The sequence below is a fragment of the Schistocerca piceifrons genome, chromosome 5 (assembly GCF_021461385.2).
Source record: "Schistocerca piceifrons isolate TAMUIC-IGC-003096 chromosome 5, iqSchPice1.1, whole genome shotgun sequence".
In the NCBI taxonomy this organism is placed as follows: Eukaryota; Metazoa; Arthropoda; class Insecta; order Orthoptera; family Acrididae; genus Schistocerca; species Schistocerca piceifrons.
The window spans coordinates 337,730,504-337,755,444 of NC_060142.1; the positions used below are offsets into that span (position 1 = coordinate 337,730,504).

At 39.7% G+C, this 24,941-nt stretch overlaps 1 protein-coding gene and 1 long non-coding RNA gene across 2 annotated transcripts; both read right to left on the bottom strand.

Annotated features, from left to right (window-relative positions):
- Nucleotides 1-1,428: 1,428 nt before the first annotated feature.
- On the bottom strand, nt 1,429-6,007 carry LOC124798885. Its single transcript, XR_007016977.1, has 5 exons — nt 5,728-6,007; nt 2,528-2,670; nt 2,274-2,443; nt 2,069-2,188; nt 1,429-1,975 (listed from the first exon to the last, which is right to left on the bottom strand). It is a non-coding gene; the product is annotated as an uncharacterized LOC124798885 (long non-coding RNA).
- A 1,862-nt stretch (nt 6,008-7,869) lies between these two features.
- On the bottom strand, nt 7,870-9,641 carry LOC124798978. The gene is made up of 3 exons (XM_047262514.1): nt 9,419-9,641; nt 8,140-8,288; nt 7,870-8,040 (listed from the first exon to the last, which is right to left on the bottom strand). Exons 1-3 carry the CDS (start codon nt 9,639-9,641, stop codon nt 7,870-7,872), a joined length of 543 nt encoding a protein of 180 aa, XP_047118470.1.
- Between the last annotated feature and the right edge of the window lie 15,300 nt (nt 9,642-24,941).

The following is a 24,941-nucleotide window of genomic DNA, read 5'->3' on the forward strand; positions in this document are numbered from 1 at the left end:
AAAAATATGATTTGAAAATTGCTATTCCCTCTAATGTCATGTTTAGCTCATATGATTCATTGCCAAAGGAAATGTTAATTACATAATTGAATTTATTCATTCCAACATGTGTATTCTGACTACACAACAAATTATGAGCAATGTACGTAAGTTTTTTGAGTTGATACTGTTTTATAAATGAAAAACCTTTTCTCAAATATTGTTTTACCACACAGATTAAACAACTTACACCCATGTGCTCAGAGCTGATTTGTTGTAAGGAAATCAGTGAGTGACCAGGATGCAATACAGAAACACACTTGCTGCAAATAAAACTTAACTAAAGTTTGTTTGTTAACACTTTCGGGGTTTGTGCACTTTAGTGTTGCTGGAACAGACCAAATCGGATGAACATAATGTTTCACCCAACAGATAGTACAATTTATAGCCATATGTATCGGGCTCTGTTTGATTTGAAGAAAACTGTTATTGACCAAGATGCATTAAGGAATCAAATTAATGGGTGGGAAACGGAATCGAAGGCTGAGAGATTTTTTTTCAGACTGTTTAGAGATGACAATGGAAAAGTGCAGCCATTGCTTTTTTGTTACCAGCACAAGTAGCAAAGGGAACTTTTGAAAAGGTATGGTAGGGTTTAGGGTATGTTTGCTTGATGCAACATACAAGACAATGAAGTATGACATTCCGTTACATTTCTTGGTAGTGAGAGCTAATGTATGCTATTTAGTAGGTGGGATATTCTTCATTCAAGTAGAAAACACTGCTTCAATTAAAGAGGCTCTAGAAATTTTCAAGGCACGGAAACCAGATTGGAATCCAGTTTCATGGGTTACAGATTTCGCTGAGCCTGAGATATGGGCAATTAAAGGAACATTTCCAATGTCAAGGGTTTATCTTTGTTTATTTCATCGAAAGCAAGCCTGGCAATGGTGGCTTAGCAAAAAGAACAATTTAGATGTACCGGGAGATAGTGAGCAAATTCTGAAGCTGTGGGAAGAAATTGTAGAGTCACCATCTGAAGAACAATTCTTAACTGCAAAACAAAACCTTCAATTTCATGAATTGTTAACTAGAAATTCTGGTGCACTTGATTATTTTAATAAGCAATGGCTTTCAGTGTCTGAAAGGTGGGTGAAGGCCTATGAGGACAAGGAGAATTTCTTCGCCAATATAACTACTACTACTAATGGTGTTGAATCACTAAATAAAAGAGTAAAACATTTTTTCTTAGACATTCAGCAGATATAACACTGACAGGTGTTGTTAAAGTTTTAATAAATGATTTCCTCCCTAGCCTGTTTAAAAAATATTGTCTGAAGAATTCAGCTGTGAAATCTTACAGCAGAGAGATTCCTCACTTCTTGCATAACAAGTCACACAAATTTGTGAATCACGTAATGAAAATATATTCTCCAGCGCAAACTGGACTTACCGAAAGCTCAGTGAAATAAATGGGCGAGGGATTATTTTGTGTAGAATGTGCTGAGGCCAAGGATTGTTACTATGTGGTGAATTCTGCAAAGCCTAATTGCACATGTGAAGACTTCCATGCAAACATTTCTGCGCAATTTTCATTTATTACCCTGGCTGGGACTTTCATAAGTTGAATGACAGTTACAAGAACAGCCCTTTCATTTGTCTCGATGAGACCTTTGGGTTTGGCTCGAGCAGCAGTTGGTCTGAACCTGCCAGTCCTGTATTACAAAGTTCAGAGGATACCAGCAGTGAGGAGGCAGTAAACCAAGGCCGTGACAATCCCAGAAGCTCAACTTCATCAGAGGAGCAAGATGCACGGGAATTAGCAAGGCAGGTCATAAACCTGACCTACAGCACTATAAACATTAACAGACTTTGAGAATGTGTGCTCTAGCTACATCTTATCCTGAGGATGGTGTAATAGCATCATGATAAAAAAAAAAAATCAGAAATTTGCCTTTCTGTCTTACTTGAACACGAAGGCCACTTCTGCAGCAACCTGTAACAATATAAAATTGTCAAATCATGTACAGTGAAGTGGTAAAATAACGTGCTCCTAGAAATATAATTCAGAATCAGATACTATACTCACTTTTGTCTCCATGTGGTAATTTGTTCACTGTACAGAAAACCTGGAAAATTCAGCCATTTGTCTGAAACTGAGCACTCATTTGTGTTCATTATATTTTCCCTTGGACTGATACGGTCTTGACTAAGTGCAGAAAGCAAAATTAATTGAAAAAAAAAATTGCCTTGTAATAAGCATTCATGTAAATAAATGTTATCACATTACGCACCTTGATGATACACAACCAGGTAATGTGCCACAGCAAACTTATTTGTAACGGTAGGGACTACCGCACCTGGGTGTGCATTGTGTGTCAATTACACTTTCCACGAGAGAAGGAGGTTCAGAGGAATGATCACAACATTGCCTCTCGCTGCTGGGAGAAGACAGCTGTGTCACCTGAATGGGAATACAATGATTAACTTTAAAATAACTTGGCCTGCAAGTGATTTTAATCAAAAATCAATGCAGATACTGACATACCTTGATGTTGCCAAGGTGATCTGCAACTGCAACTCTTTTGTAAATTTTGCTTGTGGCTTGTCCATTGCTCCCATGCAATACAAAAGAACCAAATAAGCTGATCTGAATGCTGCTTTTAAATGTGGCACAAGAACACAGAGTACCTGTGAACCGTGAAATAATGTAGTAAGCAAAAAAAGGGTAAACAATACATATTTAATGATGAAGCATATGTAACACGTTTAACTGCAAAAGGGGATAACTCCCACACCACCCACAGCTTTAAAATAAAAGATAGATTGCAATTCTTACCTATCACTACTGCAATCTATATATGACTGACAAGGTGTTGAGAAAAATTTCCTTTGCAGTATAATAATCTGTATGTACACTGAGTAACTGTGGTAAATAGTACAGATTCATTCTACTTGATGCAGAGTACACATAACATGTCTAAGAACGGTAATATTATAACAACGCAAAGCCCAGGATGGAATAACAATTTTACACTTCTCCATCTTGGCTTTCAGCCAAAGCTCCTTCATCTGAAATATAAATTAGACACACATTCTGGCCACAGTAGTGAGAGACATTGGTCATGGGTGTGTATTTTTCTATTTCAGATGAAGGCCTTTGGGCTGAAAGCTAAGAGTTATCAATCTTTTCATTGTACCAATTTGTGGGAACATTTTGTATCCTTTTTGTAATGTTAATATTCTACTTCATTAAGTCTGCCACAATTGGGAAGTCCTCAATTAAAGCTGATCTTCAACAGACACTTTCTACTTTTTGGATAGTGAATGTCAAACATACTGTGTGAATCTGGAATTAGCAGCAACATGTCAGTTCGTCTTTAGCAAAGTGCAGAACACTGCCTGCCATGACATACAAATTTCATTGTAGTAAATTACAGTTTACAGGATATGTTTATCAGCAGTGACTAAGGGCTTAACCCATTGTCTTTAATTATCAACCATCAAAGATCCTCTTGCAACACTGTCTAAATTGTTTACTCTATCTGCAAGGTTGCTTTCACCTCATGGTTGGTAGTCTTAACAAGTTGTTTTACAGAAGTAATTGCAGATGTAACACATGTCATTAAAATTTCACTATGGAAAAAAATCGAACACTGTGTGTGACATGACTTTTACCAAGCACCCCTATACTCTATACAATGAGTTGATAAAATATTAGGAGCTGCACACACAGAATGAGTGGTATCATGCAACACATTAATGTCTCCATTTTTTATGTACCTATCCCTGCACTTCATAGGTCAATGAAAATGTCAGAGCTACTGAGGTAAATCTTTCCAAATAGGTGAGGCTCTATACCATCTCACTGTTAAAAATTAAAGGGGCAGGATAACAAATTAGGAGTAGCTCAAGGAGTGTGTGTTGATCTCTCAAGAAGATTGGCAAGCAGGGGGATAAGTAGCTACTGGAATGATACTACCAATGAAAATAGCAATACTTTAGTGATTAATGGATCTACAGACCAGAGCCTCAGACAAATTCGTATATGTATACACATATAGGTAGAATAATTGAATAATCTTAGGGAATTGTATATAACAGCCAATTGTGTGTCAGAGTAGCTGTACAACAACATTTAGTCCATTCATGCATGTGATGAGGCATTAGCTACTTAAGACAAGAGCTCCTTTCATCTGACCACCACCAGACTGCATACAGCAAATTCCACAACAGTGGAACAATAAAACTTTTAAGCGAAAAGATCTAAAATTGTACCCCACAGTACAGTACAAGAACCATGTAGATTGAGTCATCCCAGGTGCCTCTACCTTTCAGTAATTATAGTAATATGTAGTGAAAGGGGGGGAAAAAAACTGTATGAGAGGTAAGGTGGAGGGAATGCGGGCAGAGAGAGAAAGAATTTGCTTACAGGAAGATTTACAAGGCACATATTATTAGAACAGGAAAAGTTTTTGGTAAGGTAGGACAAACTATGAGAGGAGGAAGGGGCAGCTGGCACTTGTGCAGACTAGACAATGGGTGTTATGTGGAAGCAGCCCAAGTTTTGAACAAACTATTGTGAAAAATCTAGAACAGGGCCAGTGGCATACTTACACCTTTTGCGCAGGAATGTTTTCAGCACTTCTTGTGAAGTATAATGGAACAAAAGAGGGTGTGTCAGCTGTGTTATACAGCCAATGAGATAGCAGTAGGCAGACTACATGTTTCAATGTAATACATTTGAAAGAAAGGATGAAACATTGTTGTAAACAATAATCATATATTTAACTGCTCCCTGTTTGAGTCACAGCTATTTAAACTGTGCTAGCATCTGAAAACTGAGTTCAGTGTCACAACCCAAGGTGTATTCGAGAAAGTAGTGAAATATTTTTCTCCTCTTGAGTTGGTATGCAATCAATGTACACAAGAACAATGAGTATGTGGATCAATGTTTTTTACTTAAATCATGGAAGACTGTAGGTGGAACGGTGCTTTTTAATATAGCACACGTGCAACTTTCAATGAATACTGATCTACCTACCTTCTTCCACGATGGAATTAAAAAAAAAAAAAAAAAAATTGATCTTGTTACTCAAAGTGGAGGCTTATGCTGCACTTCCAGATGATTCCACCCACTTACTCTTTAAGAGTCATTTCACCATCACATCTGACATTTTCATGTCTCTGCAATTAATCCATGAGATATACACAAGCAGATGACATCATCATGCAGAACAATCACTGAAATCAGTAATTTATAGCTTGCGCCCCTTATCACAAAATATTTCTCAAAACTCATGAATACAATGAAAAACAGAAAACATAAAAATGCTTTACAATTTCAGCGCTAGAAGTATATTGTGTCTGTTCTTGTCTCTCATTGAATATGTCAAAGAATCATTCTTCTGGCTACGCAAAACTGTCGCTCGCCAACCAATGAGCAGTGGATAAGCACCATTTTGACTATCGCTGGCCCTGACCTAGATTTTAGCACCAATTATATAAAATCAAATTGGCTTCAGCAACTGGTTTATTAAATTTAAATAAATACTACTGGCTGTCTTGCTATGTTCATGCCTAACTGATTCGGGGGACTGAGCTGTATTTTGTATTTTATTTATGTTCCTCTTTTAGTCCAGGGTGATTGGTATGGGCATCAATGCAAGTAAGTAGTTCTTTCAATGATTATAGTTGTAGTACATTAGTTTTAGAAAATGTATGCACAATAAATTTATTTTGACTTACATATTCTTCGAGCTAAATTTGCTTCAGCAGAGAGGTAGGATACTTCAGATTGCAGCTGTTGAAGCAAAGCATGTTATCTTACACCTTCCATCCATTTTCATACAGTGTGATTACGAGACTTGGGCAGTATGTGGTACACCAAGAAGCTGAATTTCCCTCACAAAACATTATCAAAGCAAACACACACACACACACACACACACACACACACACACACACACCCCGCTTTTATGATCCTGATAATGGAAGACCACCGGCTTGTGGGTTTGACGATGTTAAATCGTCCACACATTCTCGAAGCCTCTTCAGCGTTCTAGCAATTGCTTCTCTGTTTTTACAGTTGTAGGTCAGGTTTATGACCTGCCTTGCTAATTCCCGTGCATCTTGCTCCTCTGATGAAGTTGAGCTTCTGGGATTGTCACGGCCTTGGTTTACCGCCTCCTCACTGCTGGTATCCTCTGAACTTTGTAATACAGGACTGGCAGGTTCAGACCAACTGCTGCTCGAGCCAAACCCAAAGGTCTCATCGAGACAAATGAAAGGGCTGTTCTTGTAACTGTCATTCAACTTATGAAAGTCCCAGCCAGGGTAATAAATGAAAATTGCGCAGAAATGTTTGCATGGATATTTCCACCTTTGGAAGTCTTCACATGTGCAATTAGGCTTTGCAAAATTCACCACATAGTAACAATTCTTGGTCTCGGTACTTTCTACACAAAATAATCCCTCACCCATTTCTCTCACTGAGCTTTCGGTAAGTTCAGTTTGCGCTGAAGAATATCTTTTCATTACGTGATTCACAAATTCGTGTGACTTGTTATGCAAGAAGTGAGGAATCTCTCTGCTGTAAGATTTCACAGCTGAATTCTTCAGACAATATTTTTTAAACAGGCTAGGGAGGAAATCATTTATTAAAACTTTAACAACACCTGTCAATGTTTTATCTGCTGAATGTCTAAGAAAAAAATGTTTCACTCTTTTATTTAGTGATTCAACACCATTAGTAGTAGTTATATTGGCGAAGAAATTCTCCTTGTCCTCATAGGCCTTCACCCACCTTTCAGATACTGAAAGCCATTGCTTATTAAAATAATCAAGTGCACCAGAATTTCTAGTTAACAATTCATGAAATTGAAGGTTTTGTTTTGCAGTTAAGAATTGTTCTTCAGATGGTGACTCAGCAATTCCTTCCCACAGCTTCATGATTTGCTCACTATCACCCGGTATGTCTAAATTGTTCTTTTTACTAAGCCACCGTTGCCAGGCTTGCTTTCGATGAAATAAACAAAGATAAACCCTTGACATTGGAAATGTTCCTTCAATTGCCCGTATCTCAGGCTCAGAGAAATCTGTAACCCATGAAACTGGATTCCAGTCTGGGTTCCATGCCTTGAAAATTTCTAGAGCCTCTTTAATTGAAGCAGTGTTTTCTACTTGAATGAAGAATATCCCAACTACTAAATAGCATACATTAGCTTTCACTACCAAGAAAAATAATGGAATGTCATACTTCGTTGTCTTGTATGTTGCATCAAGCAAACATACCCTACCATACTTTTTCAAAAGTTCCCTTTGCCACTTGTGCTGGTAACAAAAAAGCAATGGCTGCACTTTTCCATTGTCATCTGTAAACGGTCTGAAAAAAAATCTCTCAGCCTTCGATTCTGTTTCCCACCCATTAATTTGATTCCTTAATGCATCTTGGTCAATAACAGTTTTCTTCAAATCAAACAGAGCCCGATACATATGGCTATAAATTGTACTATCTGTTGGGTAAAACATTATGTTCATCCGATCCGGTCTGTTTTCCCCAGTGAAAACTTTTTCCACAAATCTCTCCAGTTCTAACTTAATTATCCGAACTGAGTTAGTCCCCTTTGTAACTATATCCCTGATCTCTTTTGAAAGCAAAGGGTGTATGTGTCCAACCGTTTTCACACATTCAATGCCATGATTATGGCGGCTTGCTTGGGAGGCAGCCACATAATATCGCAGATAACTTTTTGGTACCTGCGTCGACTCCAAGTCTCGTTTCAGTTTCTCAGTAACCTTTAATACAATACAAATTTATCAGTGAATTACAAATATTTATATACAAGAGCTAGCCAAATGACATACATGTAACTTATCAGGCTAATATATCTACACATTACTCAGTTGGATACTCACTCTTTTTTTTGAACTGCCTGTTGCCGAGTTTATCGCATAATCTGGGAATATCCTGACACACTTAACATCCAATGTTGCTGGACAGCCTTTCTTTTGTGTGTCCATGAGAACTTTTCTCTTCTTCTTTGGGTTGACATGGTCCACCTTTATGTATAAAATAAACAAAATTTTATAAGTCCCTGTAACTATTCCTTTTTGATTGAAAATATATGTAATTGCTACTTAGATCTTTATTTTACTTACCAGATGATCTGCAACAGGAGTCTCCTTTTTATGATACAACAGGCCAAGAGTACATTCTCTTTTCACTAAGCTTTCCACACAAAAGACAGGGCCAAAAAACTGTATTGGTATGTTGCCTTTTGTGTGGCTGTAGAAGAAGCCTGTCTCATCTGGTAAAAACAGAATTTTAATTAAATCTACAATCATGTCACTGCACATGTATGGGGTGGGCCACTGATGTACATGGAAACTTATGTAGCAGGCCTATGTAAAATATGTATGACAGCATCATGAAAAACCAACAGAATTTAGTGCAAAAACCAATTACCTTGTCATGAACTAGTACAATCAAGATCAGTTTATTCATACACGAATGGATATAGTTCACTACTGGATACAGGTAGTTGTCTTTGACCACTGAAGCAAACAGCATGGAAGTGATGTCAGTACTTAGTTGCAGTATTTTCACTCATTAATAGGTAGATAGTTTTGTAAATTAAGCTGCTTTAACTGTACAGGAACAATGACCCAAATGATCAATAGATATACAATACAGAGTCGCCTGTGGTCAGTGAGGTTTAGGATACACTGTAAAAAATCTTGCCAGAGTAGAGGCAGGAAGATTTGCATTTCGTGCGTTGATGCTGCTACAAATACTTAATTAAAAAAAAGTATCAGTACCTACACTTGAGTTACATTTTAATCCCTGCATGTCTTACATGTTTCCAAAATCAATTTCTTTCATTTCTTCTTCCCACATGTCTTTTGTTCACGGCATTCTATTAATGTGTGCGTGTTCTTTTTTTTCCCCCTCATTTCTGATGTATATGGAGAAAACTAATTGTTTCCTTCACACTACAGTAACAAATTCTATTTGTAGGCTACATTCTACAAACTTTGACAATGGTTGTCCTTTTTGAAATTTCATTCCTAGTTATCCATTCCCATAAGCAAATTTATATTTTTAGCTACATAGCCATTAATGTTATTTGTCGATTGTTTCGTGTGTGCTACATGGCTTGCTGTCTTCCCCATCCTACTACGACCGATTTACTCGATTGAACAGTACGTAGTGCGAGAATGAAAAGTGTAATGTGTTCACAGAATGAAAATATGCAAGACATGTTTAACTCGAGAAATGTACAGATCTGATTTACAAACGACGTTATTTACTACAAATAACTATAACTACATTTATTTTTAACGCAGCCAAAGGATATAAATGGAATATATCTATGTAACAACTATGTAATTATGTTACATCTGAACACAAAAACGAATTAGGAACACTTTCACTTACGTTTAGCAGCACCTGAAGGGGGCTGGCGATAATACGCACTTCTTCTAACTGAGTATGCGTAGCCATGGACGCGCAAGCTGCTCAGAAGATGGACAACATCCTCTTCTGTCTCACAAAATCCATGAATGTCGCCTTCTCTGTCAATACGTACATCTTTCAGCGATGAACGCATTAACTTCTCGAACACATCTACTTCCCGGTCTTCAACACGGTCAGTAGACATAGTCGAAGAAGTGCCCGAAACAGGAGTTTGCGACATACCGCAGCAGCAGAACTCTACAGCACTGAGCCTGTAAACACACGACTCTCCCGCCACTTTTACGTCAACTCGATTTTCTCCCGCCACTACGTCAGCTCGATTTGTAGTCGCCGATCGATATATCGATATACTTTGCGAACGCTGGGCTACGTCATCTCGACGTCACTTCCTTAGTTCGTTCGGGTGAAACGAAGCTCTCCCCTATCTTTGAGTTGAACTGTTGAAGCATAGAGTAGAAAGATCTCTGGAATGGCCCATAGATATCTACTTTAGGAGTTCGAGATAAACCATGGAGATAAACTTCTCCGAGAGTGACAGGCGTTATCGGCAAGGAGGTTAGAACTTAAGGCCCGTCCACACGCAACGATCTGTCTGCGCAAATGTCTGCGCACATCACATCTGCGCGGACAGATCGTTGCGTGTGCACAGAAGATTTGCACCAACCTGAGGTGTGTGCAAACCTGGAAGTTGGAGTTGGAGGTTTGAGCGAAACCTGTCAAGTCTGTGGGTTCAAACCACATCTGCACAGACAAGTTGGAGCGTGTGTACAGGAGATCGCCGCAAATCTGGCGCGAAACAGCTGTTTACTCAGTCTAGTGTTTGTATTTGTGCGCACAGGGCATTAAAATGGCTGATACTCGTCAGTGTTCTCGAGAGTTTGTAAGTGAATTCATTGAAATATATAGAAACCACCCATGTTTCTGGAAGATTAAAAGTAAAGAATATAGTGACCGAGACAAAAAGACAGCAGCATATGATACTCTAATTGAAATATTGCGGGCAGTTGACGCCTCGGCAAACAGAGAAACGGTAATAAAAAAAAATTCGTTGCGAACTGGCGAAATTATTTGCGGATGGATCTCGAAACTTATAATTATCTCTTAAAGCTTGTAACCCCTCATATTATGAGAAAAAATGCTTGTATGAGAAGGGCAATTTCTCCTCATGAACGGCTGGCGGTAACATTAAGATTCCTAGCAACAGGAAGGAGCTACAAGGATTTGGAATTTTCAACTGCAATATCGAAACAAGCGTCGAGTAAAATAATACCCAACACATTTGAAGCTATTTACGCTCTCCTGAAGGATGATCCATGAAGTCAGATCGCACACCTCACGGAAGTCATTCTCACTGCTGCTGAATATTCCATCCCTCATACTACTTCTTCTCCACGTCGCGTACCGGTCCCCTGGTGGACCGCAGCATGTAAAGACGCTTTATGTGCTCGTCGATGTGCTTTGCGCACCTTCAAACACCACCCTACGATGGCGAATTGTATCAGTTATAAACGATTACGTGCACAGTGTCGTCGTATTATTAAAGAAAGCAAGAAAGCCAGCTGGGCTGCTTTCACAAGCACCTTCAACAGTTTTACTCCTTCTTCTGTTGTCTGGGGTAGCCTGCACCGGCTATCTGGCACTAAGGTCCACTCACCAGTTTCTGGCTTGACGGTCGCGAGTGACGTTCTTGTGGCCCCTGAGGATGTCTCCAATGCTTTCAGCTGATTTTTTGCAGAGGTTTCAAGCTCCGCTCATTACCACCCTGCCTTCCTCCCCTGAAAACAGGCAGAGGAGGCAAGGCCACCTAACTTCCGCTGCTCGAATCATGAAAATTATAATGCCCCATTCACCATGCGGGAACTCGAAAATGCACTTGCCCAGCACCATTCTCCTGAATGCGAGTCCAGTGTGCTAACCACTGCGCTACCTCGCCCAGTCACCTCCAGTTAAGTTGGCAACAACTGAAGAACTCTCTGGGTATTTTTGTGTCCGTAATTTCATATCCACTTAACTGTCGTGCATGGAGCAGAAATATTTCTATTCTACGCCATCGTATGCAGAAATGGCGTGTCGAACATGAGTGATAAACGTTACAGATCGCAAAGCTATACGCTTGAGGACACTGTGAGGCTGGTAGATACTCCAAATGAGTTCAAGAGTCTATTAGAAAACGCGAAATCGTCGGAGCGTTATTCAGTGAAAATATTAGTGCAAAACATTTAATAAAGTGGTAAGGTACTTACAAGTGTAACAATATAACAATCCATCTTGAAATTAGTTAAGGGGTCTGGTGTTTGTTGTTGGATCGGTAAGAGATCTTTCTAGATTTCCACATAAAGTATGGGAAAAAATATGCAACACTTTCCTTTCACAAACAACATCGTGTAGATCGACAAAGTAGCTACAACCGATGTACGATTGTTATTATTATTATTATTTAAGGAAAGAAACACGTAAATATTATGCCTAGAAAAGGTAGTAGAGGCTACAGATTGGTGGTGCTCCATTCGTGTAATGTAGGTTACAAATTCTGTAAAATGAAATACACAACTTGATAAAGTTGTCAACAGAGGTAGGCATAGTCAGTTCGATTCAGATGCTACATTTCTACACACAATAGTATTCTATCAAATGTATCTGTATGGTAGATAGTGAATTGTATTATGCCATCAAACTAAGATGACACTTCTTGCCATGGCTGATAGGAATGGCTACAAGTGAGAAATGTCCATTCAGTCACTTACAGCAGCCACCATGCCAAGTGTCAACCTAGTTTGCTGGAGAAGTAAGTAGATGCATAACGTAGAAGCAACTGCAATCTACATTGTGAAATTGTTGTTTTTTCACTCTCTCAAACAAACAGTGACAACACAGACATCATGGAGATTGATTTGACGGAAAATTCTGAGGGGTATTACTGGCTAGCTTGCTGTTGTATTTACATCTTAGAATGATTAATTAATTACAGCAGCAATGGGCGTTCTACAGAAAATATGACTGCTGCATTATTGAACACTATTTGTGCATCCGCTTTCGCAATTCTTGGGCATATATACATCCTATTTCTATGACGTGGTGATTATTAATTATATTGGGTGTATATAAGAAGAATAAGATGCCAACATTTACAATAAACAACAATTATCTTTTTTTATAATCCTGGGGTAGAAATGTACCTATGGCGTATATGAAACTGAACGCTGTTATTATTGTATCTCACTATTTATGTCTGAGGAACAGTAACTATTTCATACATAATTTTGGCTTGTGCTATCATTTCTAACAGCTGCACGTAATCTGTGAGGGAAGGGGAAAGAACTGAAGGGTGTGACAAATTCACTGTGTTCTGCTTCCTTTTTTACAGTGATCTCAACTTAGAACTGTCAGTTTTGTTTTCAGAATAAAAATACCTGTTCTCAAATGTGAAAGAATTAGCAGAGTTGCAGAAGTGCTGTTTCAAAGGTAGCTTGACAGAAACCAGAGAACAAGTGATTTCAGAATAAAGATATATTCATCCTTATAAATTTGTTTATTTTATTTACATTTAATTACATCAGAGAAATGAAAAAATTAAAGAAAACTGTCTCTTGTGCAGGTTGTCCAGTATCATACACATCCTTTTAATAATCCTGCTGGCTGTTCTCTTGCTAATATCAATGAAGTCTCCAATGGACAGAAGGAAATCACTAGAGGCAAAATATTTGGTGTCCATAGTAGCTGGTCCATAGATGGAACGAAGTCATTTCTGAAAGAAAGAAAAGAGTTACATGAGACGATTCAAACAAAATTAAAAAACATAACTTGCAAGCTACTCCATCCATTGTTATCATTATGTAGATTCAATAACTAAAGATTTCTGTTAGCTGAATGATAATTACATATGTTCTTATAACATGAAGGTAACAACTTCTTTATGATGAATATAGATTTGGTTATGTGGATAATACTAATAACCGAGAAATGCAACAGCTATCTGCTTAAGCTTTCTTAAAAGAAACTGACTTTCTTGTTAATTTTACTGTGTTAAACTTAGCTTGAGTAAGCATAAATAATTTACGTGTTTATGGAAATAATGCTAGGTAGCGGTCTGTTTTGATGCTCTAAAGCATTAACTAAAAGGTGGAAAATTGTGGTCCCAAGGGACATAAGGGTGAACAATATTTTCTGGTATATGCTTCGCTAGTATTAGTCTTAGTCGTAGGAAAGGGGAATTTTGTTAAAAGTCAGTAAAGGCACAGTTGGGCGATGAAGTCTGGGGCCGCTAGCAGTGTGTGGTAATAGTCGGCAGCCAGTAGACCAGGCAGAGCTGCAGTGGCGGTATTGCAAGTACAATTTGTTTGGAGTGGAGCAACAGCGAGGCAGGCAACTGCAGCGTTGCTTTAAGTTATTGCATTGTATGAGGAGAGGCAGTAGGCCAGAACTGGGAGTGGCGATGTGTAAGTGGCTGACGTATGGGAATAAACCCCTGCCATAGTTACTGCCTCTCGTTGACACTACGTCAGAAGCAAAGGGAAAAGCAGTATAAACGGTCAGGCACTTTTAGCTTGACAGGTGTGCCAGGTCAGTCGAGAGTCGGGTCCGACCTGTGCTGGTCTACGTTCATAGGGGCCAGTCTGGCAGTGATGTTGTAAATATTCTGTGTGAATCTGCACTTCGTTTCTATGTAGTTGTTTGGGCTGTATTCCGCCTCCGGGGACACAACACTGGGGCAGGACGAAATGGCAGCCGGGTACTTGGAGACTGCATGGTCTGCTTGAAGGAGGGCAGTGACAGCAGTCTGCAGTGGGTCGAGGACATACCACATCTGCTTCCCACCTGGTGTACCAGGATCCGGGCAAGGCGTACTCTGCGGGAGGCAAGGCAGCGTTGCCTCAGCGCCGGAGATGGCAGTGGATATTGCCATCCACCAAGTACCACTAGCGGCTAGTTGCAGCACCGCATCCAGGAGGGTGCGGGTTCCAGTCCGGTCCTGTTCTGGGGGCAGCAGTGGCCGAGGGCCACAGGTGACCAGTACAACCACCATCATCCCATGGTTAGACAGAGCAGGCTAAACGGGGAGGAGGGCAGCGAGGACCAGGAACTGTAGCAGTCTCTGGAATCGCTGGTGGCTACGTGGCCCAAGATGCGACTCATCGGCGGGCGGCGACTGGGGAGAGCGCGGCCGGCTTCCAGCTGAGCAGCTTGATGAAGACAATAGTGGTGTCGGTATACCAGGAGTTGCTGAGCTGGCTGGACTCGGGGAACAGTGAGCGGGCGGCGTGCCAACATTATGCTTCTGTAAACTAGCTCTATCACTCTGCACTGCCCTTTGATGCTATTGAACTTGCTCAGCGTGCTGACGCGAAACGATGTGGTGGGCCCAGGCTTCACCTTCGCCAACTGGAGTCCCATGTTCAACCATCGATGGGTCACAACATATAGATGTGGCTGGATGGACTCAGGACATTAGTGTGCCATCCAACGTTTTTTTCATTAAACAGACCTAATAAGATATTTCAATTTAAGTTACCATAAACTAGCTACAATTTTATGTAAAGGAGGACACTGAAAATAACTTCATATTCAAGGAAAGTTAACAACATAACATTCCAGGCACTCCTTCCACATGTTCCTGTTCTGCTCTTATAACATATGTATATAACTACTATTTTATGACAAAAATGTGTGGCTTATGTGGCTAACACTTATAACTGAGAAACACAACAATTATGTTCTATTGCGGGGCAAGCATCACTTTAAAAAAAAAGGAAAAATGCTAACTTTTCTCTTAATCTTGCTATGTTAAACTGAGTAAGCACAATCAGTTCACAGGCTTCAATGAATGATGATATGTGGGAGACAATGTTGTTGTCCTGAAGCATTAATAAGCCTACGATCCAAATATTTTCACTAAAAGGCGGACATTAGTCCTGCCACTGTTGTGTTTCTAAAAAGGGGCATTCCTAATAGGAAAGAAAATGGAACAATGTTTTCTGGTATTGACGTAATGCGGCTGAGTGAAACTGGGACACTACACGAAAAAATGGAAGTTTTATGTATAACAGAAAGAGCTGTTAATTCAGACAGTGCATATACCTGCTGCGATTTTTGGATTTGGTTAAGTGTATTATGGCACTGTCAACTAAATATAACGAAACAGTTCTTTCCAATACTACAGCAATTTTAACATACACCAGGTAAACAATGCCATTTTTCCAAGAATGGTCATTTTAATGTTCCTGATTGACGCAAATAAGTACTGAAATCAAATGCATATCACTACAAATAAACAGTATTATTTACGAAAACAGATAAATAGTCTCACCTGTCCATCATGTTCCAGTTTCTAACGTACAAGATTGAAAAGACGAAGTACGGTTTCCTTTGATAAGCTAAATCTAATTATAAATTCGAAATCTGCATCATCTCACTTTCTTCTCCTTCCTCCTTCTCATGAACAGTTCAGCCAAAATCTCTTCATCGCTGTCTCCATCTGTCACTATTCCTGTCATATTGAAAACTTATTGCCCAGTTAAGCTCGCTAACCAGCCAGAAATCGGGTTTGATGTTATTCTGAGCTGTAAAACATGTGCCTCACGCTATTCCGAGAACAGAGATTGACTGCTAACTGAAGATTACAGCCTAGGCAATACTACAGATGGTAAGACAAGTAGTTGTCACAGCATCAAAAATAACTTAATTCTACGCCCAAGGAATCTGGAGTTTACTGGATACTGCCTATCTGGAAAGAAGCATTGTAGAGTTAAGATCCGCCTACATCACATTATTTTCAATTCAATAAACTTTACCAACAGCCACAGACTTTAGGTCATTTTATTTTATTTCAAACACAACAAGTTTCGGCAATTCATTTTGCCATCTTCAAGCGCCTGTATAATGAAGGAGTATCCACGTAGTGATATAAGGATGTACAAATAAAGTTTAAAAGTGACAGGTAATCAAAATGCCGCTTACACTTAAATATGACGGAAGTATTATCGTTAAATCAAATCTGTGTGTACATCCAGCACAATAGATAAAACATGTGTATATATTTGTTAGTAACATTAAACCAAACTTCTCTGTATATCCAGCACAATGGACTAATGCATGTGTACACATTTGTTAGTCATAAAATTATTTTACATCACAGATTTACTAGGGAACGTGTAAATGTGTAAATTCATTAAAAAGATCAACACTGGATAGCTGAAATCAAAGGCTTGGTAGAAACAAATCTCGTCTTTTTTGTATTTTGTAAAATAATAAAATCCTATAAAATTCTTTAGATGAGGAACTGCCTAGTGTATACAAGTACCAATCATCATAAAGTAAAATGTCACACAGTAGGGTATGAATTACAACAGTGTGCATATTTACAGCCTAGGCAATACTACAGATGGTAAGACAAGTAGTTGTCACAGCATCAAAAATAACTTAATTCTATGCCCAACGGCAGTCGACATATTAAGAGAAAATATCATGCATAGCGAACACTAAGAATAATCACAACTATCTTGTGGCCTAGGTTGTACAGTAAATCTGAATAAAATATATGGTTGGTTTCCTTTATGTCACTTAACAGGTCAGCATTACCCCAATGAAACAAATAAACAAGAAAGTCAAATCCTACTTAAGCAAGGCGAGTCCTCTAAGTTCACAGCCGACTACTTCATAAATGTCACTGCGAGTATAAGGCAATCCTAAATCCCCCCCTATGATTAGAAGTGAGGATGTAGAGGAGAAGGGGTGATGTAAAATTGATCGAAAACTATGTGTTTCTATTTCTTTCTTCTATTTAGTTATTTTGGAATACCTTCAAATATATGCAGTGCAGTTTGTCTCTTAATTGTGATGCTCATTGGGTCAGTCACATTATAAGAATGAACACTGCCGACAGCCAGTAATTTTGTCAGTGTGTTTCCGGATATAAGATCAAGCCACATGACTGATTATCACAGATAAGTCATACAGCAGAGAATCCAACATATACATCTAGCAATAATTGTTAGTCTACATACGCTTATGGTCAATATTCCCTGCTAAGGCCTTTAATAGATTTCAACCAAACCAGGTGCACATGTTAACTTCTTCATGGAAAGGGACACTGTGAGGTTTGAAACCACCATCCTCCTATTGGGGTGGGGGTGGGGTAGGGTGGAATGGGGATGGGATGATAATATGGTGAGGGACAGAGAATGGGGGCAGGATGAGGTGGCTGGAGACATGTGGAATGTGGAGATGGACAGACAGGAAGGGGTGAAGGAGATGGACAGAGAGGGTGGAAGAGGAGATGAATAGAGAGAGGGGGAAGGAAGTAATGGACAGAGAGAGCATGGAGGAGCAGGTAGACTACTAGAACATTGGAATAAATAAATACACAGGAAATGCCAGTTTTCTTAATTAGTAAGATATAAACAAAAAAATCAGACTCACCTAAACACACCAGCTGCCAGCCACTCACATTTAACAAACAACCTGGGGCCTATACATCCTCCCTAACATCTTCATGAATACCTGAAAAATACAAAACTCCTCAGGAATACTCTTGCATCAGCAGTAACCATCAAAACAGAAAAGCATCTTTCACCATTCCTGAAAATTGAATTCACAGCCCCCCCACTTCACCTCTATAGTATTTCCCTGGCCTCTGTTTCATATTTTTTAAAAACCACCTTGTAAACATCCTTCCCCAAACCCTCATTAGAACCAAACACATGACACAAGACTGTACGTCCCACTGCAAGATTTTCCTCAATGAGCGAAACCAGAACCCCATTACTCCGTTTTCCATTACCCAAAATACAATGTCTGAACGATCCTCATCGAAATGACACCCTCCACAAACCCAAAATCCCACTACACCATCCCCCTTCAAATACTTCTTCCGTACCAACTAGACTTCTCAAGAAAAACAAACTAACATTCTGCACATAAATGATGTCACTCACCACAACATCACTACATCATGGATCAAAGACGACAGGTGATATCAAACGCTAAAGTTGATCTGAAGCCAGAGCATTTGATAGCACCCATTGATTTTGAGCAATGATTGCACCACCAAGCCCTGAAATACAACACAAACATGATTTCAAAATGGCTACCATGACGTCATAATCACCCATTTCTATGGGGGAGCCAATATTAAGCTTAATTACTTAATAATATAAATTCTTAACGTTAAATTTTAAACCTAAAGGGACAACTGGATTATTAATGATACATTTCAGTAAATAACACGTTTATCTGGAATGTAGAACTCACCAATTTTGTTAACTACATTTCAATATCAACCCAGTATGCATAAATGTTAATTTTTAGTCCAATCTGCTTATTTTATAATTCAAAATAGTACATGCAGTAATATAGCGTCTGTGTAGCTCTGTTCATCCAATAGAAGTACTCTTGGTTTTTATTATGAAACGAAAGGATTACGAAATTATTTTTCACATCTCTGGCATGAGACTGTATGCTTCAAATCCAGCGATTACACTGATCGTTTTACAGTATACTATAGAAGGTAACTAAAAGAAATATGCAATGAGACGAACGAAAATGACACTTTCATTAAAAGACAAGTACACTGTAGTCACTGCAATTTTATTATTGTTCCTTGGATATCATAAAAGGTAGGACATCGTTATTGACAGGGAGTGTATTCAGTGCGACAATGCATGCTCTACAACGAGCTCCTATGCTGGCCATGAGCACGGTACCAATAAGGAGTCCTTGTGGTAAGATGTTCCATTTCTCCACGAGCATTGTTGACAATTGCTGGATGGTCGTTGGCCCGTGGAAAGCCTTTAATATGTGTCCCTACTGCATCCAACACATGCTTGATAGGACGTAAGTCATGGGAATGGGCAGGCCAATTCATTTGCGGAATATTCTCTCATCCCAAGATCTCTACCAAATGTGTGTTTGATTCCGTCATGCATTATCATCCATAAAAATGAAGTCAGGGCTGAAGGCACCCCTGAAAAGACGCACATGGGGAAGGTGTACTGCGTCACAATCACATTGACTGGTAATTATAACACATTCAAAGATTTGGAGGACGGTACAGACATAAAACATTATGTCTCCTCACTTTGTAACACCTCGATTGCCAAAACGGTCATGTTCAACAATGTTTGTGGGTGTATTTCTTGTTCCCATCTCTTTCAATGTGAAGGTATATCCACAAACACTACTCATACTGAATTTGCTCTCATCTGAGAAGATTACATGACCCCACTCCTTGTTGGTGCAGTCTCTTGCCTGTTGGCACCATAGCATACAGTGCTGCTGATCTGCAGGTTTCAGTGAAACCAAAAGTACCAGTTATTATGAAAAGAGACCAGTCGCCATACCACCGCGAAGCCTGAGGTTGCTCCTCTTTCAGCCTGCTAAATGCTGCTGCAATTGTCTCCACTGTTGCACAATGTAGCTACCATCTGTTGCTGTAGTAGAGCATCACTTCCTCTTCTTTGGCCAGAATCCTCCCATGCATGTGAAAGAATGTCGAGAGCACTACCAAACTCCTAGGCCATACTTGTCACATTTAGTCGTTCTTCCAGTTCCCCTGATTCTTCCCCGTCTGTAGTCATCAAAATATTGTCTCCCAGCCACATTGTACTGAAGAACACCACAATAGTGCACCTTAACTGCTCTCTGACTGTCGTACATGGTCATTTCTGATCACTTCAAATGCCTTGTGTATCAGGGTCATCATTTGGTGCTGTAGTCATGCCATGGGAGTCCAGGTTTTTTGCATGACTCGGAGAACAATGAAAACATGCTCCTGCTCTTTCACTCATTTCCAGTGAGTAGATAATATGTCATGTTTTGACAAGCATATCGTTCTTAAGTTTTGCAGATGAGTGTTTATACATAAAGAATACATAAGTATGCCCTATGAGCACAGGGCATTGGGCATGCCATAGTCTTAATGAATTTGTCTGAAGTTATTTAAAAAAACTGTCGAAAACCTAAATCACAATGACCAGACAGACCAAACTCCATCCTCCTGGATAAGAGGCCAGTGTCTTTAACAGCTTCAGCTCCTCATTCAGTTGGTCCTATCGTACAATGTTCTTTGATTTACACAAAATTTGCTTCTGAAAACCTATAGTATGAAACACAATTCTGTAAGTTCAAACTAACTCTTGTTCAATCATTATCCATAGAAATATAAGTAAAATACTACGTAATGTTTTCTCTGATATGCACAACAGAGTGGTGTATGTGCTCACTTGGTGCAGTATGGATACAGGGCTTTTTAAGCAGTTCTTTACAATGAGTCCAACAGCTACATCTAGTTATTATTTTTTACGTCCCTCTTCTGCAGTTTAAAAATTGCACCTGTGTTTTCTGTATTTAGGGACAGTGTCACAACAACAAACTGACTGTTACAAAACTCATGGTAAAAGTCTGAGAGCATTACATGCTGATGACATATTTTTGACAATATCTTTATGTGTACATCCCCTGTTAATTGACAATCAGTATTCATCCCCCAAAATTGGTGTTTGTTAGCCACTCTACAGATTTACCGTCTACATTTAACGCAACAGAATTGTTTACCTATTTGTGCTGCACTGCATATTGTTTTCTTTATGTTCACTGTTTATTTATTACACATTTTTCCATTGTAAACATCTTTGAGGGTTTCATTTGCTTTCTGTATAATGAGTTCTGGTGCTATACCAGTGACTATGGTGCTGCTGTCATCTGCAGAGAAATTTTTCTTCATGTCTATACTATCAGGAAAGTCATTGATATATATTAGAAACAAAACTGGATTCAATACATTACCCCGAGGAACATCTACATTTCTGTTTCTTATCTGATAATTATTTCACCAAAAACTGATCGCCAGCAAATGTGTGAACTCTCTACACCTTTTGCAACCTATTTTCCAGGTAAGATTGGAACCACTTGCTCAGCGTTCCTCTCACACCTAGCACTTCTAGTTTGTTTATAAATGTTTTATGGTCAACAGTGTCAAAAGTCTGAAATACATTTGGTAACACAGTCAGCCTTCTCAAGAGCTTCAAGTATCATTTTTATAAACAGTGTGATGGCCAATATTGTGCTTCAGAGACTTCATTAATCAAATTATGATACATTAAAAAGGTTGTGTTTATTCATATAATTCATTAGTCAGTCTTTCATGATTAATTCAATTATTTTTCAGAATGAATACGGTAGTGAAAGTGGACTGTGGTTTTGAATGCTTTACATATTACCATTCTTTAGTAAGGGCATAACTTGTACATACCTGAAATAAAGCACTCATTTATTGTGTTTGTTATAGGGCTTGCACACTGTTTATTCATGCATTCTGGACATCTATGACTGCTGACTTCTTACTTTTCAATTTCTGTATTGTCTCTCTGACTTCAAGCTCTGTTGTGGGGAACAAAGTCGTTGTGCCTGCTGTGTAAGCCATTGTGGATGTTATATGTGTTTCAGGAAGATTTTTCTTTAACTTCACTGCAATATCAGCGAAATAGACATTTATAAGCTTTGGCAGTTCTTGAGGATTTTTATCATTCTATCTCCATCTTTTATTTGTATGTTACTAAACTAGTGTCTCCATTTTCCAGTTCCATGTTTTCTGTGCAGCAGTGCAGGCAGAAGCCAGGGACCAATGCCAAAATAGGGGCATTTGCCAAGACTGCTAGCTTAGCATTTATGCCATATCAGCAGCTCTGCAACCACACCCCAATAGCAGGGACAATAACCAGCAGTTGGCAGGCCACATACATGAATTAAGCCTCAACTATACCTGCCTTGTAATATATATAAGCTGCTGCCCAGCCATACTAGGCGTGTCGCATCTGCCGTGTGTTGACTTCCAAATCGAGTCCACCATGTTCTTTCATCATCTCTACTGGACGGCCAGACAGAGGGTTTGTCACAGTATGGATGAGCTGAGGGTGAAACTAATGTCTTCTCAGCTCTGGGCCACCCAGTACCAGTCCTGGTCCACCACTGTCTACCACCGAGTTACCACCCTCCAGCCATCAGTCGAGAACCTCAGGTGATGCAGCCACCTTCAACAAGGCTGGGTATTGGCTCATCCCAAATGTAGATATGGGAGCAGAGGCACCACCCACTGACACAGTACAAGGCTGAACGATGTGGAGTTAGAAGGTCGCTGCCAGGCTGTATCAACGAAATTGCTCTCACTCTCACATCATCACCTGCCTGCCCCAGCCTGTATTCACTGACCACTACTGCCCTGCTCCAGGTGGACGCTGTATGTACACCTATTCAGATTAGCAGTCAGTAAATTATTTGTCACCACTCGCTGTCTTTGTCTTCTGCGCTTACTCTCCGCCTATACAAAAGAAGAGCTCGTCCATCCATTACAACTAGTTGGAGTGTTGGATGGAAGAGACCAAACAGCGAGGTCATCGGTCTCGTCAGATTAGGGAAGGACGACGAAGGAAGTCGGCCATATCCTTTCAAAGGAACCATCCTGGCATTTGCCTGGAGTGATTTAGGGAAAGCATGGAAAACCTAAATCAGGATGGCCAGATGCAGGATTGAACCATCGTCCACCTGAATGTGAGTACACTGTGCTAACCGCTGCGCCACCTCGCTCGGTGCATTGCAACTAGTGTCATAAGATCTGTTGGAGGTTGAAATGATGACGATGAGAGTGAGAGGGCGACAATGGTATTCAACGATAAGATACAAGAGCCGATTTTACGTTTCTCTTATGTGGACCTGTATGGTTGTTTCCTGCCCTCCCTTCTGGGACGTATTTTACGCTCCTGGTAAGATGCCTTACAGAAGATACCGTCGTCGTGCAAGACAGACCATATATAAAACAATTGAAGACGTCGAAATGACAACATCAGCTGCTGACAAGAAAAAGAATACTGTCAAATCTGTCGCTGCACACTCTCTACTCGATGGACCCGCAGTCTTTTGTGGTTGCAGACTGAACTTCAGCATTGACATCAATGATTCCTTCACCCATGGCAACGGATGGCTAACAGTCGCTATTGTACGAGGTGGTACAGGCGTACCCAATGTATCAGGACTGGAAAGTTTCGTCGATCGTGGCGTCATAGCTTACCGCACATGCCATGTTGTTGAAAATGCAAATAAAGACTTTGGCAAATCATCATATACGTCACCCTCACCCTTTTCCTTGTATACACGTAGTAGACGTAAGATATCTATTAATGAAACTGTATTTATTTGGATCAAAGGTAAAGGTACTTGTGAATATGTTAAATTTGTGGGCAAAATGACCATAAGCGGAAAAGTGTCAACTTGGTATACAATTGACCACTTGGCGAATCAGTTAGCTTAAATGCAAACTGATGTGGATTTACATACGGAGATAGACATCACAAGGGAGGAAAGTAGTGAACAATCAATTCCTGACACATCCCCACTGTCTTAAATACAAGCAACGCATCATTAGTGACTCCATTCTCGGGTAACTCTGAGGAGGATTTATTTTATATAATTTACTTACAGCTACAAAATTAAGGAATTGTAATGACGAGCTGTTATAAGGTGTGGCTCGAATAAAATTAGCAGATGATGCTAGAACACACATGCTGTGTCACGAAAAGTTGTTAAACGCTCAATTCTTCCAGTGTTTTTGCGAAAGACTTGTGGAACAATATAGAAGGTAGAACACAACTAGATACTACCAGGAACAGCTTAACGAGATAGCTCAGAGACAGGAACAATCTGTGGAGCATTTGCAGATCGCACAAGGAAAATAAACATTGACATCTATCAATCAACAAATGACTACAATGCCAATAGAGCCATTCTGCTGGAAGTAGAACTAAGGGCTTTTTGCTAGGTTTCCCTGCAGAGATGCTGGATAAACTACTTGTAGATTTTCCACAAACTTCAGATGAGGATGGCACATTTGGCCATGATTCATGCTGTGATCATGCCTAGAGAGAAGAAAGTAGTTTTTAATACTAAGGCTATGTGTTACAGGTGTGGTCAGCCAGGCCAGATCCAGCGATATTGCAGAAAGCCGAAACGCAAGAAGTGTAAACAGGTTGGGCACACTGAATGAGATTTTTAGTGCTGAGATCTGCAAACACGAAGGTGGGTGTTGCAGGGTATATGTCACACTCCAACATCAAACGAAATATGGAATGTTGTATCCACTGCGCGTCGTTCCCAGTAAATGTTAGCATGAAGCTCACATATGCAGAATCAGTGATAGCCTATAGTTCAACCAGTTGTATAGGAATAGGAATGTGCGAATTTTTGCTAGCGATTCCAGGTATCTGTAGCCAGCCTCAGCATACTTGGTATAAGGAATATGAACCAACTTTGTTTCAGGCTAAACAGTGTATGCTGGAGTAGTAATCACTCATTCGGTTCGACAGTACTGGATTTTCCAGTTGGGAGGAAAGGCTCCCAGGCTTGCATGAAAGTTCTTCCTAGCGTAGGCTTAAGCTATGACGTCATATTTATGCTGGATTTCCTGATTAAACATCGCGCCAGTCGATCTTAAGCAGCACAT